General features: G+C 35.9%; 1 protein-coding gene across 1 annotated transcript in view; it reads right to left on the reverse strand.

Moving 5' to 3' along the window:
* The window catches only part of LOC123553799 (filamin-A-like), a 117157-nt gene that overhangs the window by 38019 nt on the left and 60874 nt on the right, over positions 1-18264 (reverse strand). Inside the window, exons 13-19 of the mRNA XM_053547300.1 lie at positions 14878-15018; positions 14325-14492; positions 13144-13290; positions 9642-9722; positions 5516-5653; positions 4341-4508; positions 2614-2760 (exon numbers count right to left, since the gene is read on the reverse strand). Coding sequence (XP_053403275.1) covers positions 2614-2760; positions 4341-4508; positions 5516-5653; positions 9642-9722; positions 13144-13290; positions 14325-14492; positions 14878-15018 — 990 coding nt within the window. The remainder of the gene's footprint in view (positions 1-2613; positions 2761-4340; positions 4509-5515; positions 5654-9641; positions 9723-13143; positions 13291-14324; positions 14493-14877; positions 15019-18264) is intronic.

Raw genomic sequence — 18264 nt, forward strand, 5'->3', positions numbered from 1 at the left:
CCTTTGTCTTCAGGTGTGACTGTACCTCAAGACAGTGTAATAAAATTTTACAAGTAAATCTTGTTAATGAAGTAAACATTGACAGGATTCTAAAAGCTCCTTGTTTTCTACTGTAGTATTGTCTTCCAGATAGGTACTCTGGTTGTTTTTGAGTACAGTTTTGATATCAACTAAGTACAAGTCTGTTTTTTATTTCTTTACAGTCTTAAAACAGGTCATTTAAAATTAACTAAAGAAATATAACAATGTAAAAATAGTTCCTACCTCCATTCAAGATGCAATCTCAACACCCAGTTGTTTGTGGTCTTCATTCTTCATGCATGTATACACGATACTTTTCATGCACAACATTTTACCAATCAGTACTGAACTCAACTAATGATCAAATTTCAAAAATGACCACCTTTTAATTTAGAATCTGACCCACCACCAAAGAACATGTTCAGATATATTTATATCAATTTACTGAAATAAAATCATTTTCTAAATTCATTCCCTACTAGGACATGCCAAGATGTTACAAAGGCTTATAACATTGGCGTAGGAGCGAGTTTAACTTTGGGGGGGGGGGGGGGGCCCAAACCTTTTCGACCGGGCGTTTTGGGGGGGGGGGGGGGGGGGGGGGGGGGGGGTTAGCGGCAAGGTATCCTCAGTGCATTATTTTCGTGACAAAGCCTTGTACAGGGATTAATTGGGCCATAGGCCCCTCAAACCTTGATGTTTTAGCAATCATCGAGTTATTCTGATGATACACATACGACTAGGCACTGAACTGTCTTAATCAGTCATATTATGTATTGTTCTAATTAAGTGTGTCATTTTTTACCTTCTTCTGTTGAAGCCCTGGACATACAATCAATTAGCACTGCATTTGTCTAACTGTGGTATAAAGTTGTGGAAATATTATTTCCCTTGAATGGACAATGAAAAACAAAAAAATACCTAACGTTTACATGCGTAAACAGGTTTAATAGTTAGGCCTACATTGATTTTGCAGACGCTCAAACCGGAACTGTAGTGATTGCGCTCAATGATATATTATTTTTTATAAAATGTAAACGATTCTTGGCGTGGCGCGTACAGATTTCAGTACTCGCACTACGGAAAGAGACATTTTTAGTCAGAATACAAGGGAAGGCCAAAATTAATGCAAATCAGAAATCAGGTTGAAAAGAATTATATGATGCTAAGTAAATGTTATATTAGACTGCAATTTATATTTCTTTTCCAAAATATTCGGGGGGCCAAACTATACTTTGGCCCCCCCTCTCCTAGCTTTGGGGGGGCCTGGCCCCCGCTGGCCCCCCCTGCTCCTACGCCTATGTATAAAATATATCAGATATTTTTTATATTATTTATGATTCTAACTTTTAAGTTAACAGCATTATCAGCATTGCAAAGAATTCCCACCATGTTATAACTGAAGACATTAATGAACTGAAATGTCTGCACATAATGCTGGTTAACACGTATGCCATGTCTGAATTCTATATTGACCATTGTAAAAATAATATCCTCCTGATTACAATCTGCAGCTGCTGTAATAATCACAGTAGCATTTTCATCTTATCTAAGAAGTAATATATCCCAAACAGTGATCAGTCACAGAATAAATCAATGGGGTTTTCAGATGGGAAAAGAATTATATCATAAGGGCACAGCGCAATTAGCATGATAATATGCATCTGAAAAGAGATGTATTGGTCAAGAGAAAATTACTATTTCAGATATATCATTTCAGTTCTAATATGATATCAAGGATTATTGTGTACATCCTTGATTATACATGTCAAATAAATGCCTGTTTTGTGTGGTTTTGTTGCATACAGATTCTGTCTTCTTTTTAACAGGAAAATAACTTGGGTCTTTTTAAAAAGGTAAATTTTCTATAAAAAGACAAACACAGAAAAACTTTCATTTTAATATAAACAACAATATAACAGTTTAATATCTGACATTATCTTATGTTTTCACATTACATGTATGTACTGTCCTTTTTATGTTCAAAAGGACTGGTTGGTAAAATATATTTAATAATGGTACCTGAGAACAATGTATCATGTAATAACTTTGCTGTTTATGTGAATAAATACCAAAATAACTGAGAAAATTCTATGATATACTAGATTCTAATTAACATAAGACTTGTTATTTGGGTAAATTCTAAGTTTGCCATTTTTCCATTTTTAACACCTCTGCCCCATCCCAGAATCTGAATAATGATTGATTGTAGACCATAACATGATAGAAAATTTAGGAGCAGCAGTATTAACCAAAATGCAACCATGTTTATGTGATATATATCATATAAAAGCAATCATATGTAAAGCTTTTTTCACAAATTACAGGACCTAAATTATAGGACTTCAAAGCAAAATAACTTTAACAATTGAGAGACCATTTGCCAAATTTCCCATCACCAACTGAGACATATACATCAACAAATTAGTGAAACATATCAATAATTAGTGATTCAGAATTATATCAACAGTTTAGTGAAACATATAATCAATTTAGGGAAATGTATTAGTTAATATACCAACAATTTAAAGAAATCCACCAAAACAAACACATTAATTGGTTAGTGAAAAGCGAGCATACACCAAAACTTACAAGAAACATCAACTGTAACATTCAGATCTTGGCTGATATTCTCCGAATGTACATAGAAAGATGTAGTTTTATCAACGGGCAGCTGCATCTCCAAGCTCCGTACTGATGCTTTGTTCAGATCCACTGCATTACATGTGAATGGTGAAGCTGTAGAAAAAATAAGAACCAATTTATCTTTTTAAAATATTGATTGAACTTGGGTGTGTGTTCACAGAACCTTGGTGCTCTCACTTCCTATCACTGTATTGTAGTAACATGTTACTTGTTGAAAATACAACACTAAGCTAACTTGTATATTACCATGGTTGGGGAGTGTGAGTCAGGGAGGGGCAGGGAGTGTGAGTCAGGGAGGGGGTGTGAGTCAATGGGGGGGCAGGTGTGTTTGGTATTGATACTACAAAAATTAATAAACTTTAGATTAAAGAAAAACTGAAAAAGGATTTTGTTTTTGGAGAGGGGTGCAGGAGAGATTAAACCATAATAAAAGGATTAAGGTGCATAATGTAACATCTGAAACAACATTCATATAAAGTTTCATATCTCCAAGTCAACTGCACATGCTGAATAATTCTACAATGGCAAATACTTTCTGAGATATATGTAACACAAACTTTTAGACTCTTTAAACATACTTTTGACAAAATCTAGGGCCATTGCTCCAGTCTTACATAGTGGAATCCCAAACAAAGCCATAAATTCACTTTCATATGCTGAATAACAACCTTCTGAGATCTGATGACTCAATGTCAAATACTTTTTTAGATATGTATGGCAAAAATTCAGACAGACAGACAGACATACATACATACAGACAGACAGAAATAATGACAAGGGTAAATGTAAACTTCCTAAAAATTTTGGTGTGGGATAGGGATGGTTAAAGGACTCAAAAACAACAAAGGTCATCTATAAATGATAGACAACAATGCAATGATATCTGAGGCTGCATGTAAAGCATTTGACAGCTGTTTTCTGGAACTCTTTTTTTTTAGTCTTCAGGTTCCTGTAACATAGACCTTTGACCTAAAGGAGTATGTCTTCTGACCATCAGCAATCACCTTATGAAGCATGACTGTCTTACACCATTATGACATTGAGGTTCAACCTACTGATCCTATAAACAACAGGCATTATCTTGTGACCACAGGCAATCAGCCAATGAAGTTAAACAACTGTAGCTAAAAGGGTTTTCCACTTATAGATTGGAAACCAAATTGTCTTAACAACCCATCAACATTTTCAGTTATAAGGTAACTGTGAGTCTGACCTCTGACCTAATGACCCTTAAAACAAGAAGTATCAATAACTGACCAAAGACATTTATCCTAAGAAATTTGAATACGATAGCTTTAGTTATTGATAGGAAACCAGGCAGTTAAATGACCCACTTACTGATGCACATGTATAAAATAATATATACCTCTTCTTTGAAGAGAAGCACAATCTTTAAATAATCTACTGTTTTTTGTTGCACTGGTATTATCCTGTGTTAACTGCTTAGAAATTTATGATATTAACAAACCATTGTGATCAAGAATGTAAAATTTAATATATAAAGATCACTGCTTTACATGTACAATAGGCCACTACTAAAGCAGGCTTCTTTGACAACACAATTATTTAAGTCAGAGGAAATACATGCACCCAACTGAAGGCATAACGGGATTTTGAAGTAAAACTGAATGCACCTACAATTGAAAGCATTATGGGACTTTTAGTAATATTACCTGGATGATGCTCTTTATTAAAGATTATATCTACATTCTGTCTGCCAGGTTCCTCTGGTATAAAACTCATACGATAAACTCCAGTTGTGTCCGACTCTACTGTGTTAGGTATGTTTCCATTGTTCACCATGATTTCAAGCTGTCCCTCACCAGCCTTCCTCACATCAACTGTAAATGGTATATTGTACAAAATCCATAAAACTCTTATTCATTCCTTTGTATGGGAATTAAAAAATTTGGACATGCTCCTCTGAAAGTCATAAATTATCATTCAGCTAAACTTGGCCCTTTATTCCACAATTTATTTAGAAATAATAAATGGAAATATTGTTATATATGTTCATTATCCATTTCTGACAGTGACTTGGAAAAAGCTGTTATATGGCAAATTTGTGAATTTGTTATCAGTGCAGTAATTTTTAATCAAACTAGAATAGTGCTAATCAATTTGTTAACATTTAAAACATTTTTGATCTTGAACTGAAATAAAGGAGCACACAAAACACCATATCGATCTGATTTATATTTGTGCAAAGTTTCTGTAAAACCAGATAGTTGCATAGATACACACTTGATTTACAGCAATAAATGAACTATTGCTTGCAAATGACCTTGACCTTGAGCAGAGAAGCAAGCCAGTATTTTGACACACCAGTATACTGTGATAAATCTTGTCCTGTCACTATTGCAGACTCTTTGTAGCAACACAACTGGGATGACTAAAATCTGGGTTTTTTTTGTATATACATTTTTGTCTGGATAGATTTTTTGTAGGATTTAATGTCACACTAACACAATTAAACCTCATATGCGACTACCAAGCTTTATATGGTGGATGAAGACCCCAGCTGCTCCTCTGAGCATTATCTCAGGTACAGACTGGCACCTGGATACAGCCAATGACCTTCCAGGGACAGACTGGCACCTGGATACAACCAATGACCTTTTCGAAGTCAGCTAAATGGCTTCCTCACATAAAAGAACTGTATATCTCATGAACTTACGTAAGTAATTTGAAGTCAATGACCTTTACCATTCTGCTTTAGAGAGATTAACATATTAAAATCTTCATGTATTTAGAAAGAAAACATTGCCTTTAAGGCAGAGAGAGGTTTTGCTCTACTGAGGCAACATTAGCACTATAAGCTGTACCCGGTATGTAGTTAAAAGCTTACTTCCAAATTCAATAGGTTGTCCGACCACACCATCAGGTAGTTCAGTAACTTCAATGGCAGCTGTGTTGTAAGCTTTGGCTACAAACGGACACCCACTAACCTCTACATCTCCATACTTCAGTTCTATTGTGTGGTCACCTGGGAAACAAAAAAATTTCTTATATATCTTCATCCACCAGCATGCTTATTAAATGCAGCATTAATAAACCATGAAAAAATGGTTCTTGATGTGATCTTCAACCAAAATTGTCATTTAAATTTTTTATATTGCAATAGATCTACAACAATATGAGCTAATATAATCAATATGTCAAATTATTTTAAATGATACAAAATACATGGAAAATCAAAATGCAACATTAGCAAAATACTTTGTCGTTTTAATGTCCAAAATCCAGAATTAAGCTGTTTTTGACCAATTTCGAATGTCACAAAAAGTAGCCTCAGGCTACTTTTTGTCCTGATTAATCAACACTGACATTTTGGCTGTTTCTTAGCATAAGGATTTTCATTGTAGTTTAATAAATCACCCAAACACTGCTTCTACATGCAGCCACAAACAGAACTTTCTTTGTATGTTTTGTATAGGATAGACAACGAGTGCCGTTGTCTACGGGATATATACAACGAGCAAAGGGAGTTGTATATACCCGTGCGAAAACAGGCCAGGAAATCCTGGGATTATCCTGGGATATCTCAGGTTATCTCAGGAGAAATTCCTGCCATTTTCCTGGGATATCCTGGGATATCTCAAGATTTTTCACGCCGGTAATTGGAACAGGATTTATTCCTGCACATCCTGGACAATCCTGTATAAGCAGGAAATGCCAGATGTAAAAAATAACATTTTGAGGGCCAGGCAATCCCAGGATATCCGGGAAGCAAAGATTGAAAAAGTGTCCTGGGCCGAGATATCCTGGAATTTCCTGGAATGTAGATGGAGTACCAGGACCAGGAAATCCAGGAAGCCAGGATGGTAGAGTGTCCTGGGCCAGGATATCCTGGGATTTCTGGCAAGTAGAAGGAATCCTGGGCCAGGACATCCAAGGTTATCCTGGGTGCAGGACTTTACCTTAAATAATTGTTAGAAATAATCAGTCCTTGTGTCTCATTTGGAAAGAATTAAGTTTTTGTAGCTTTAAGATTATTATTAGACTGAAATGAGATCCTAAAGACAAATACAGGTTGTAAGCTTTCCTTTCTTTTTGGGTGAATTCATATAATAGGTATCTCACAAACACTGACAACTGTATAAACAAAAACTAAATGTAATAAAAAATGTCAAATGTTATTTTTATACTTAAATATGATCATATTTGACAGGTTGTATGTTTTTGTTGTTTTGTTTTTTTTTTCCAATTGACATAATCAACATCTCTTTTCATACTCCAGTTCATTTCATCAACTGCTGAATGTAATTAACCTTTGCCTGACCAGCTTCAGCTTATCCCTCATTATATTTAGGCACCCATGTAATTAAGTCAGTGGTTCAAATTTATTTATATAACAATCACCTAAAATATATACAAGTATTAGATAAACTCTGTTACAGAAGCATAATTATCTATCCTTCACATATACCTGAACAAAAAATACCTGTGACCAGGTAAAAGTTTAATTAAGACACTGAGGGAATAAAGATGGTATTTAGTCTATAATTTTTTTTTCTGGTCCTGTGACATTACAGGTTTGAATTACATTTAAAATTAGAAAGTTTTAATGTTCTTACCTGATTATCCTTCTTAAACTTAAGCATTTTTAGAGATTCCAGTTAAAATATTTTGCTCCATATTCCATGTGCCATTGGCAACATGAACAAAGCACTTCCTGTTTACATTCAAATTTTTTTGGCACATGTATAACAGCTTCAGAAGCCTTCATTTTCATTGGTTTCTATCTTGATGCAGGATTTCTCAGGATATCCTGGGATTTCCTGTAAAAGAAAATTATGATTTACATTTGTTACAGCTTACTGAATCTTATTTAAAGAAGTCCTGGCTGTCCTGCCTGTTCCTCAATCAATTTAATAAGTCCTGGATTGTCTTGCCTTATCCTGTCTTCATTTATTCAGTCCTGGCTTTTCCTGTCTTAAGCTGAGCTCTTAAAATATCACGTAGGATATCCCAGGATATCTCAGGATTTACCTGGGATATCCTGGCCTCCAGGATTTATTTCTGCATGGGTATCCCGTAGACAACGGCACGAGTTGTCTATCCGACTTACGTGACATAAAAACTACAATTATTGAAAACTGTCCCACGCGTTCTATAGAAATTAGGATTAACGTGTTTTTATAAGAGTGATATTATCTTAGTACCGTTAGCACTTATTTGTCAGTAGGGCATGTGAAAGAATGCAGGTCACTTTGTATAAATTCAGTTTTACTTAAATACCGGATTAACTAAAATTTGACGTTCATTAACACTTTGAGCCATTTTCAATCGCAAATGCTAAACAGTTAAATATTGATTTTTCAAAAATACTCCAAATTGAACTGCTGAACAATTATTTTTTCTGAGGAGTTCGCATGATGGAGAAACACGATGACAGATACGTTGATTCAAGAAGATAGAGCCAGGTTCCGAAACTACAAAAAAGGCTGACAGCAAATCGGAGGTAAACATGTTGGATAAAAAAAATGTTGTTGTTTGAAGTAATCTGGTATTTTAAGTATGGACTAGTGCTTACTGGTGATATACATAATCACATACAAATTATCGGATTCTATTAGAAATCAATTTTCAACCATCAGTATAAAGTGACAAAATAATTATGGTTATATTCATTTTTGTTCTTATAAAAACAGGAATCAGTGTCGGTGTTTGTTTATTTATTTATTTTGTTTATCAGGATATCGTTAGTGCGTAGATGCTCGTAGGACTACGAACACCTTTTACTATATCGTGCCCTTCTTGTAAGAATGATGTAGTTGTTTTACTTTCTAACAGGGCCAAGTTGTTCGAAACTTTAAAGAGATGTTAGTTTAGTTTAGTTTATACTAATTTGTTTTAGCTCGATTGTGATGAAAGCTGCAAGCTTATTGTAACCACTCTCGAGTCCGTTTCCTGGGAAAACCAGTACTGGGGTCATATAGTGAGAAGTCATGGTCGTGACCCCAATGGTGCTCGAACCCACGATCCTACATTAAGCTATTAAACTAACCGCCTGTTAAATTTCAGTTTGAATATATTAGTCTTGGTGGGTGGGAAACACAAGTATGATGTTTTAATTTTACTGTAAAGATGATTTAGTGTTTGTTTATAATACTTAATAAGTACATTCGTTTTTCTACGTTTTCTGAACTGTCAAATATACTGATAAAGTTAATCGACCGTTAGCTCAATCGCCTGGATCCAGTTGTTTGCAAATGTAATGATCAAGCTGACTTATCTATTTTATAACAAGTGAACATAAAAAGTACAGTGTTGGAAACGTTTCAGTGAATGTGTAAATTACGTATTTACACAGTCGGTTCTACTCTATAAATATGGAGCTCTATAAATATGGAGTTTCTTGTAATTCAATTTGATTTTTATATGTATAGTTATTCCAGTCTTGTATTTCAGTCATGTGAACCCTTTTATTGATATCCAATAACATGGGGTCATTTTTACGATATTAATATTTAGACGTTGTCAACTGAATTTACCTTCAAGTCAATCTTATTTTCATCCCATTGATAACTGGTGAGAATATTGCAAGGTCATTTAACTCCTGCGTTAGCATGTATTGTTAAATGGTAAAAAGTCACGAAATTCACACGTTTTTTGCCCAAGTTTCACCCGATATATATACAACGCTACTGTTGTATATGAAATATAGACGGGTAGAAGTCTGCTTTACGATTGGCTATTTACGGATTATCGTGGTCTAAGTTGAGTTTTAAGTACCCTAGCACACTTAAGGTCAAACAGCAACTTCCCACCCTGTAACAGAGGAAGACCTAACCTAAGGTGACCTCCAAGCAAGGCAATGGTGCAGTATTAAACTGGTACTGTATCAAACAGTTCTCGCCTGGACTGGATGTTGGGCACCAGCCATTGCTGCATCTGCATCCATTTCAGGTGGAGACGATCATCAACTACTTCTGCAAAATAAGAAACCCAAATGTTGTGAACAAACTTACCCACTTCTGCTGGGATATATTCTACTTTGAATTCATTGGTTCCCTGCTCTGTCCTGTATGGAACGGATGACCCATTAGGACCTAAAATGGAAACAGGAAAAATTATTTTACCATGCTACTGAAGTGTTCAAAACTCATGCATCTAAAAATAAATACTTGGCAATCTACTATAAATTGTGCAAGGTAAAAAAATATTACCAGACTGAAGAAAAGATTTTAAATGATACAAAATACTTGGAAAATCAAAATGCTACATTAGCAAAATAGATTTTTTTTGTTTGGGTGCCACTTAAAGTCATTTCTAAAATAAAATGAACATATAACTTGGACAGCATGAATTACAGCTAAATCATGAATATTAGTTTACAATTTATAGATTCATGAGCCAGTTGTAAGCTCATTTATAACAACGTTTGTTTCAAAGGTCTTTATAGTTCTGCTGTATATCATTTTGTTACAAATGGCTGCCATTGCTTTCAAGGGAGGTAACTATTGTAAAACTTGGGATCCATTCCTTCTAAAATACAATTTCATTTTACTGTCATATACACAGACACACATCCTTCGAACATTAAAAACAAGAAAGTAACATAAACGAAAGAAACTAAAATACTGAATGAACATAACATAAACATAAATAACAAGAGCTGTCTCCATAGGATGACACATGCCCCCGATGGCACTTTAAATGAATAGTAATGGCCGATGTTCGAGTTTAGGACCTTTGACCTATGGAGCTGGGTCTTGCGCGCGACACGTCGTCTTACTGTGTCACACATTTATGCGTAGTTATTTTAAAATCCATGCATGAATGACAAAGATATGGACCAGACACGCCCATCAATGCACTATCATGAAAAAAGACCTTTAACATCTAAGTGTGACCTTGACCTTTGAGCTACGGACCTGGGTCTTGCGCATGACAAGTCGTCTTACTGTGGTACACATTCATGCCAAGTTATTTGAAAATCCTTCCATCGATGACAAAGATATGGAATGGACACGCCCATCAATGCACTATCCCTTAATGTCTAAGTGTGACCTTGACCTTTGAGATACGGACCTGGGTCTTGCACGCGACACGTCGTCTTACTGTGGTACACATTCATGCCAAGTTATTTGAAAATCCATCCATCGATGACAAAGATATGGACCGGACACACCCATCAATGCACTATCCCTTAATGTCTAAGTGTGACCTTGACCTTTGAGGTACGGACCTGGGTCTTGCGCGCGACACGTCGTCTTACTGTGGTACACATTCAGGCCAGGTTATTTGAAAATCCATCCATCGATGACAAAGATATGGACCGGACACGCCCATCAATGCAATAACCTTTAATGTCTAAGTGTGACCTTGACCTTTGAGCTACGGACCTGGGTCTTGCGCGCGACATGTCGTCTTACTGTGGTACACATTCATGCCAAGTTATTTGAAAATCCATCCATCGGTGACAAAGATATGGACCGGACACGAAAAATGCGGACAGACCGACAGACAGACGGTTCAAAAACTATATGCCTCCCTTCGGGGGCATAAAAATGCATATCATGCATAGACAGAAAAGGAATTCTAACAATCAAACGGAAAGCACAAAATACAAGACACATTTTATTTTGGGGAAATGGGTACACAAAAATCCTTACATACAGGAAGAAATAAAAACAAAGAAGTCTAACATAAGACAGCTAAAAGGTTTATTTCTCTATAGGTGTACAATACATGGAAAATACAAAGTGGTGATTATAAAATGTGTTACGAACGATAACTGAAATAAAAAGAATAGAGAATTTGTTAAACAAAGTACTCAAAACTACTGCTAAGGGTAAATCTGTAACTAGAATATATACCACAAAGGGCCCACATTAACACAACCATGTTATCCATATCAGATTGTGGTCCCTGCCCCTAATTTAATGTAGGGGATGGTGAGGGTAAAAACCATGTTTACTGTATCTGATTGTGGTGCCTGCCCCTAAAATAATACAGGGGGAGGGATGGTTGGAGTGGGGGGTGGGGAGTGTCCAACTGGTTGGAGTGGGGGGAGGGAAACAATGTCAGTCATAGCTGATTATAGTCCCTGCCCCTAATATAATACAGGGGAAGGGGGTTAAAAACAATGTAATTTATCCGAGTGTGGTCCCTGCCTCTAATATAATACAGGGGCTGGAAAGTGGGGGTGGGGGTCGTATCTGGCTGTAGTCTGACCCCTTAACATAATACAGGGGGTAGCCATGTCTCCAATGGATGTTTAAGCATTTTACATGCAGTCACAAATTGGTGGGGTCTGACAACCCTGGCAAATCTTGACATATATTTTAAGATATAATTCATGACCTTAATCCATGACCTATATTGAAATGAATATTATAATCAACCATACTAGTTAAAGTCATGTGCCCTTTTCGACCTCATAGCTAGGCTACTGTAACAATAATCTTTATATAAATATCACTGACCATGACAAAGTCAAGGTTACCAAAAACCAATAAAAACAGTAACCTGACATTGACAATGACAAAGACCCTCTGGCCCCTCCTGACCTTGACCTTGAATTCTGTGCCCTGTGAATTGCACACTATTTGTGCCAAATTGGTATCAAAATCAGACTTTCCAACTTACAAGCATTTTAAGAAATAGTATGGACATGAACAGACAGACAGACTAAGTGTTTCCAATAAAGTTTCTGTCAACAGGCAGGGTACTAATAAATTGTGTTCTAGTATTATTGTGTGCAACACTAGTTTTTTCTGTTTCTGTTTAATTCAGTTACTTGTTCCTGAATACAATCAATTATATAGCTTTTTATAAGCTGAAAAATATCATATTTCTCTCTATTGTGACTAATCCATACTAATTATAACTGAGGTAGATTTAGAAATGTGTTTGCACAGAAAAGCTGCAGATTTCCTCCCCATTATCATAATGTGGGTAATCATTCCAAAATTAGAACATGCTATAATTACCAATTTATAATGGAATATTTATACTGGCAATGTCTTCTGTCAGATTGCTATTTGGAACATATGCCTCTGAATCTAATTTGCATCTTCATTTCATAGTATTATACTCTACATACTGAGCTAATGGACAGCCTTGCTTTTTTTGTATTACCACTGCTGAATTTAAGTATGCTAATCAAACCTATAATTAAGGGAGAAAATTATCAAAGGCCTTGTACACAGCATCATCTACCTTAAACCCTAATTAAGAGTTGTTAGCTATACAAAGGTGTCCATTGTAGTCTGATAAAAGATACTTAGTGTCTACAATTCCAGAGTTACTCAATACTAGGACTACATCAGGGTCCTATGTTATAAAACTGAGTTGAAGAATTTGCACCAGTCTCAGAAAGCAGCCTTGCCATTGGTCAATTTCAAGACTGTGCGCTGAAATAACCAATCAGATGTTGTGAGTTTTGAGTCTGGTCTTCAAACTTGAGTTTTATAAACTAGGACCTAGTTCTACTGGACTGGTTCTCCGGTTCTTCTATAATGTTACCTATTATCTTTACTGCTAGTTTCTTTGGGTCCATTCCAAGCATATTAACAGAGAAGAATGCTGTTCTGTGTATATGTACAAAGTCCAGTCCACTTCCTGTGGCAGACATCTTGCCAGCATCCAGTATCATTACTTTCCAAGGTGAACCTGTATAGCAAAAACATGATGAAAATGTCCCAGTTCCTAATTTTTTTTTATTTTTAGCTATGGTGATCCCTTAAAGGGACCAAGCAGAACCATTTGAACAAGTGTGGGAGAGGACCTTACAATGACATAACAGACAAAGTTTGATGAAGATCTATCAAGCAAATCATGAAAATTAGTTGTTTAAAAGGCATTTCTATTTTAAGCTCTAGCTGCCCCTCAAAGGGGCCAACTGCCCTAATCAAATGAAGTTGTTTAAAGACCTTATAATGGTACTACAAATCAAGATTGATGAGGATCCATCCAGCCGTTCATGAGAAAAAGCCATTTAAAGGCATTTCTATTTTTAGCTCAAGCAGACTATAAAAGGCGCAAAGTGCCCCCAATTGGAAAAAGTTTTGTAGAGGATTTTAAAATAATAGTACAGACTAACTTTGATGAAGATCCATCATGTGGTTCAAGAGAAGAAGTCATTTACAAGTTATACTATTTTTAGCTCTAGCTGCCCCTTAAATGGGCCAAGTGCCCCCATTTCAAAAAATTTCAGCGAAAACCATATAATGATGCTACAGACCAAGTTTTATGAAGATCCATCAAGTGGTTCATGAGAAGAAGTTGTTATAATATTTTACTATTTTCTGCTATTGTGGCTCTTTAAAGAAACCAAGCAACTTGGTTTCAAAAATACTTAAGAAAAGCCCTTATAATGATGCTACAGACCAAGTTCAATGAAGATTCATCAGCTGGTTCATTAGAAGAAGTTGTTTACCCACTTTACATATTTAACATTTAAATGATTTACATTAACATTCTGGATTTAAAAGTACAAAACGTATTGTTTTGAAGAGACGATTTATATTCTTTGAACATACTGAATTCAGTTTGGATTTGTGAATAATCTTAAGAGTTATTAGTTTGAGTAACTTCCAGTAAATATCTTCTGAAGAATGTTCAACTTACTTCTACTGGATGTTTATATCACCTAATATTTTAATGTCTTATAACATAAATATCATTAACATAATCAAGTCACAAACCTGGTACTTGTTCCGAGTTAAATTTCATCTCTATTTTATGGTCGTCCATATTAGCAGGTATAAAAGAAGCCGTAAATTTATAGTTGCCATGGTTTTGCACACTGCAAGCAATCTCTCCACCATTGATCATTATCTCTATGTTACCACTGCCGGCTTTAGATGCATCAACTGAAATCATTAAATATTTTTCTTCAGCTCGATCAGAAAAACCTCACACAATACTTTATAACAATATCTGAATACCATATCCAGTAAGATTTTGAAAATGTCCCAACATTTCTTATACCAATGGGACATGTGTCCCCAGCATTTTTGATCCTCAGCAGAACCCTGCACATCAAATGGTAAATACTCTTTGAATTTGTTCTGTACAATGCATAAAATAATCAAGTCCTGTCTCATATTTAGCTTAAGACCCACTGAAAAATATCTATGGCAACTTTAAAACATCATTCAGTGCAAACTGTATTATTATCTTACTGCTACTATAAAGTAATCTATACCCCTAAAATAATTTAATATCTTACAAGTAAATCACAGAAACATGACTTACTGTCAAATACAACTGGTTGTCCAAACACACTTGATGTTGGCATGTTTGAGACTATGACTCGACTGGCATCCCATACACGCACTGTGTAAGGACATCCCTGTATCAACTGGCCGGCAAAATATACATTCACTTTATGGTCCCCTGAAATATATAGAATTATTTTTATTACATATATTTGGTTATTTCAACATTACACATCATGAACATAAATTTTTCTTATCATTTAATCAACTGTTTTGGCACTCCGTCCATTTAAAATTAAATGAGTTTCATTAAAGAAAAGCAACATTTTATAACATTTTTTCTATTTTCCTATATGCTGTTAAAGATTTATTACTGAACAAAACAAGAGCTGTCACTAATGGTGACAAATGCCCCAGCAGTGCCTTGACCTTTGACCTGGTGACCTTGACTTTTGACCTGGTGATCCCAAAGTCAATAGGGTTCGTGTACTCAATAAGTACTATCAGCATGTGAAGTTTGAAGGTCCTGGGTGCAGTGGTTCGCAAGTAAAGTGCCTTCATGCGAGAAGTTAACATTGGCCCCTGTGACCTTGACCTTTGGCCTGGTGACCCCAATGTCAGTAGGGGTCATGTACTCAATAAGTACTATCAACATGTGAAGTTTGAAGGTCCTGGGTCCAGTGGTTCGCGAGTAAAGTGCCTTCATGCAAGAAGATAACATTGGCCCCTGTGACCTTGACCTTTGACCTGGTGACCCCGAAGTCAGTAGGGGTCGTGTACTCAGTAAGTACTATCAGCACGTGAAGTTTGAAGGTCCTGGGTGCAGTGGTTCGCGAGTAAAGTGCCTTCATTCAAGAAGTTAACATTGGCCCCTGTGACCTTGACCTTTGACCTGGTGACCCCAAAGTCAGTAGGGGTCGTGTACTCAGTAAGTACTATCAGCACGTAAAGTTTGAAGGTCCTGGGTGCAGTGGTTCGCGAGTAAAGTGCCTTCATGCAAGAAGTTAACAGTGGCCCCTGTGACCTTGACCTTTGACCTGGTGACCCCAAAGTCAGTAGGGGTGGTGTACTCAATAAGTGCTATCAGCAAGTGAAGTTTGAAGGTCCTGAGTCCAGTGGTTTGCGAGTAAAGTGTCTTCATGCAAAAAGATAACATTGGCCCCTGTGACCTTGACCTTTGACCTGGTGACCCCAAAGTCAGTAGGGGTCATGTACTCAGTAAGTACTATCAGCATGTGAAGTTTGAAGGTCCTGGGTGCAGTGGTTCGCGAGTAAAGTGCCTTCATTCAAGAAGTTAACATTGGCCCCTGTGACCTTGACCTTTGACCTGGTGACCCCAAAGTCAGTAGGGGTCGTGTACTCAATAAGTACTATCAGCATGTGAAGTTTGAAGGTCCTGGGTGTAGTGGTTCGCGAGTAAAGTGCAGTGGCCCGTGACCTTGACCTTCGAACGAACAAACGAACTAACTAACGAACAGATGGACAGTTGAAAACTAATATGCCTCCCTTTGGGGGCATAAATAAAAAAAAGCAACATTTCATAGATTTAGATCCCAATCAGAAACGCATGTTTAATGACCTTAAAAATTTATAATATTAGGTTATTACATACTCCTTTCTTTCTAATATTTTTCCATACACTGACGCCTGAATTTCATATCAGGTATGTGACGTCATTTAATTTGTGTTGCATTCTTTTTTTTCATTTAGTATTGTATTGCCAATCTTATTCTGGCTATTGAACAAATTAGATTTATATGTGTAGATACCTATGTAATAAAAAAGTTATTAGTCTTTTATCGGGAAATATGCACTCGTTCTTTAGCGGAAGAATATTGCACTCCTAAAGTCGCGCAATATTTCAGCTGCAGAATTCATGTATATTTCCCGATAAAAGACTAATAACCTATAATTACACACCTTTAATATGACACTGTAATTAAAATATGGACTATTTCTTCTGATTACAATACTATATCTAGTTTTACATTCACCGGTATATTTCCAGTCAATCTTGGCTGCACAAGACGGTATCTCGTTCCCTCAAGTTAGTTATCTCTGGGCCACAAGACCGTATCTCCTACCCAGGAGTTAGCAAAAATATATAGATGTAATTGCTTAGATCTGAATGAGTAAAATCTAAGGACCACCAAAGAAATATATATGCTTTATTTCTTTAACTTCAGAGAACAATCAATATTTTATAATTAAACAAGAACTGTCTGTTGACAGTGTGCTCAACTATTTGAAGAATTGATGGAAGTATGGGGTCAAAATATTACCAGAGATTTTCAGACAAAAGGAAATGAATAGATATAATAAACAATGAACCTACATTTGTGGATTTGGTTAAGTCTTGCACTATATGGCAATGTGTGACCATGATGGTAAGCAGGTGTTCAAAGTTTCCAAAAGTTTAGACAAAATAAAGAATGGTATACGAAACTTAACTAATTTCTATGTCAAAAACAAGAGCTGTCAGAGGACAGCAATGCTCGACTATTCAACAGCCTTGTCGCTTGAATGAATACGAAAGTCGAAAAAGGGGCATAATTTAGTAAAAAAGTAAAATAGGGTTATGGAACCTGCGTAGTGCTTATCAGCTCATGACAGTGGACAAGTGTATGAAGTTTCAATCCATTCCCATTAGTGGGTACTGAGATACCAGCTCACATATAAGAATTTAACCCAAAACTCCTAAGTTGAACAAGAGGGCCATGATGGCCCTATATCGCTCACCTGATATCATTGCACTTGAGGACAAGAAGGTCCTCAGAAAAAATATCTAAGTCCAAAGGACAGTAACAACAAAGGGAAGAAATTTAACCAAAAAGAAAAAAAATTCTCACAAGGTACAGATATGTCAAAATACACCTAAAAATTGGAGGTACCATCCATGTTGTACCACAGAAAAGTGGTCTCGGTTTTTCCCAACGGCCAATAATAAAAAAGTTACTAAAAATAAGCTATTTATAGTAACGTAAAAGGGAAGTAATTAAAAAAAATTATTGTAAGTGAACAAAAGAAGGATCTGCCAAATAAATTGGTTGACATAAATGAAATTTCATATCAGTATCTTCATTAGTTACGGAGATATACCCACTTTAATTTGAAATAAAGGGAGGTAATTTGACATAAAATCAGTTCATAGTTATCTACCCCGATTGGCTCAGTCCAACTAATGACAATAATGAAATTTCAAATAAGTCCTATAAGTACTTACTGATATAAATCCATTTTGATTACAATCAGGGGAGGTAATCAGATATAAAATAACTCTGAACCTATGCTTGGATCTGATTTGTCATGGAATCCAAGAATTATTGTTGTTGAAGTTATTTTGGAAGTTTGTATCAAATAAAACCATAAATGAAGTCTCTATATGGCTGCAAAAGCCAAAATAGCCGATTTTTTGGACCTTTAA

This window comes from Mercenaria mercenaria, chromosome 7 (genome assembly GCF_021730395.1).
Source record: "Mercenaria mercenaria strain notata chromosome 7, MADL_Memer_1, whole genome shotgun sequence".
NCBI lineage: Eukaryota > Metazoa > Mollusca > Bivalvia > Venerida > Veneridae > Mercenaria > Mercenaria mercenaria.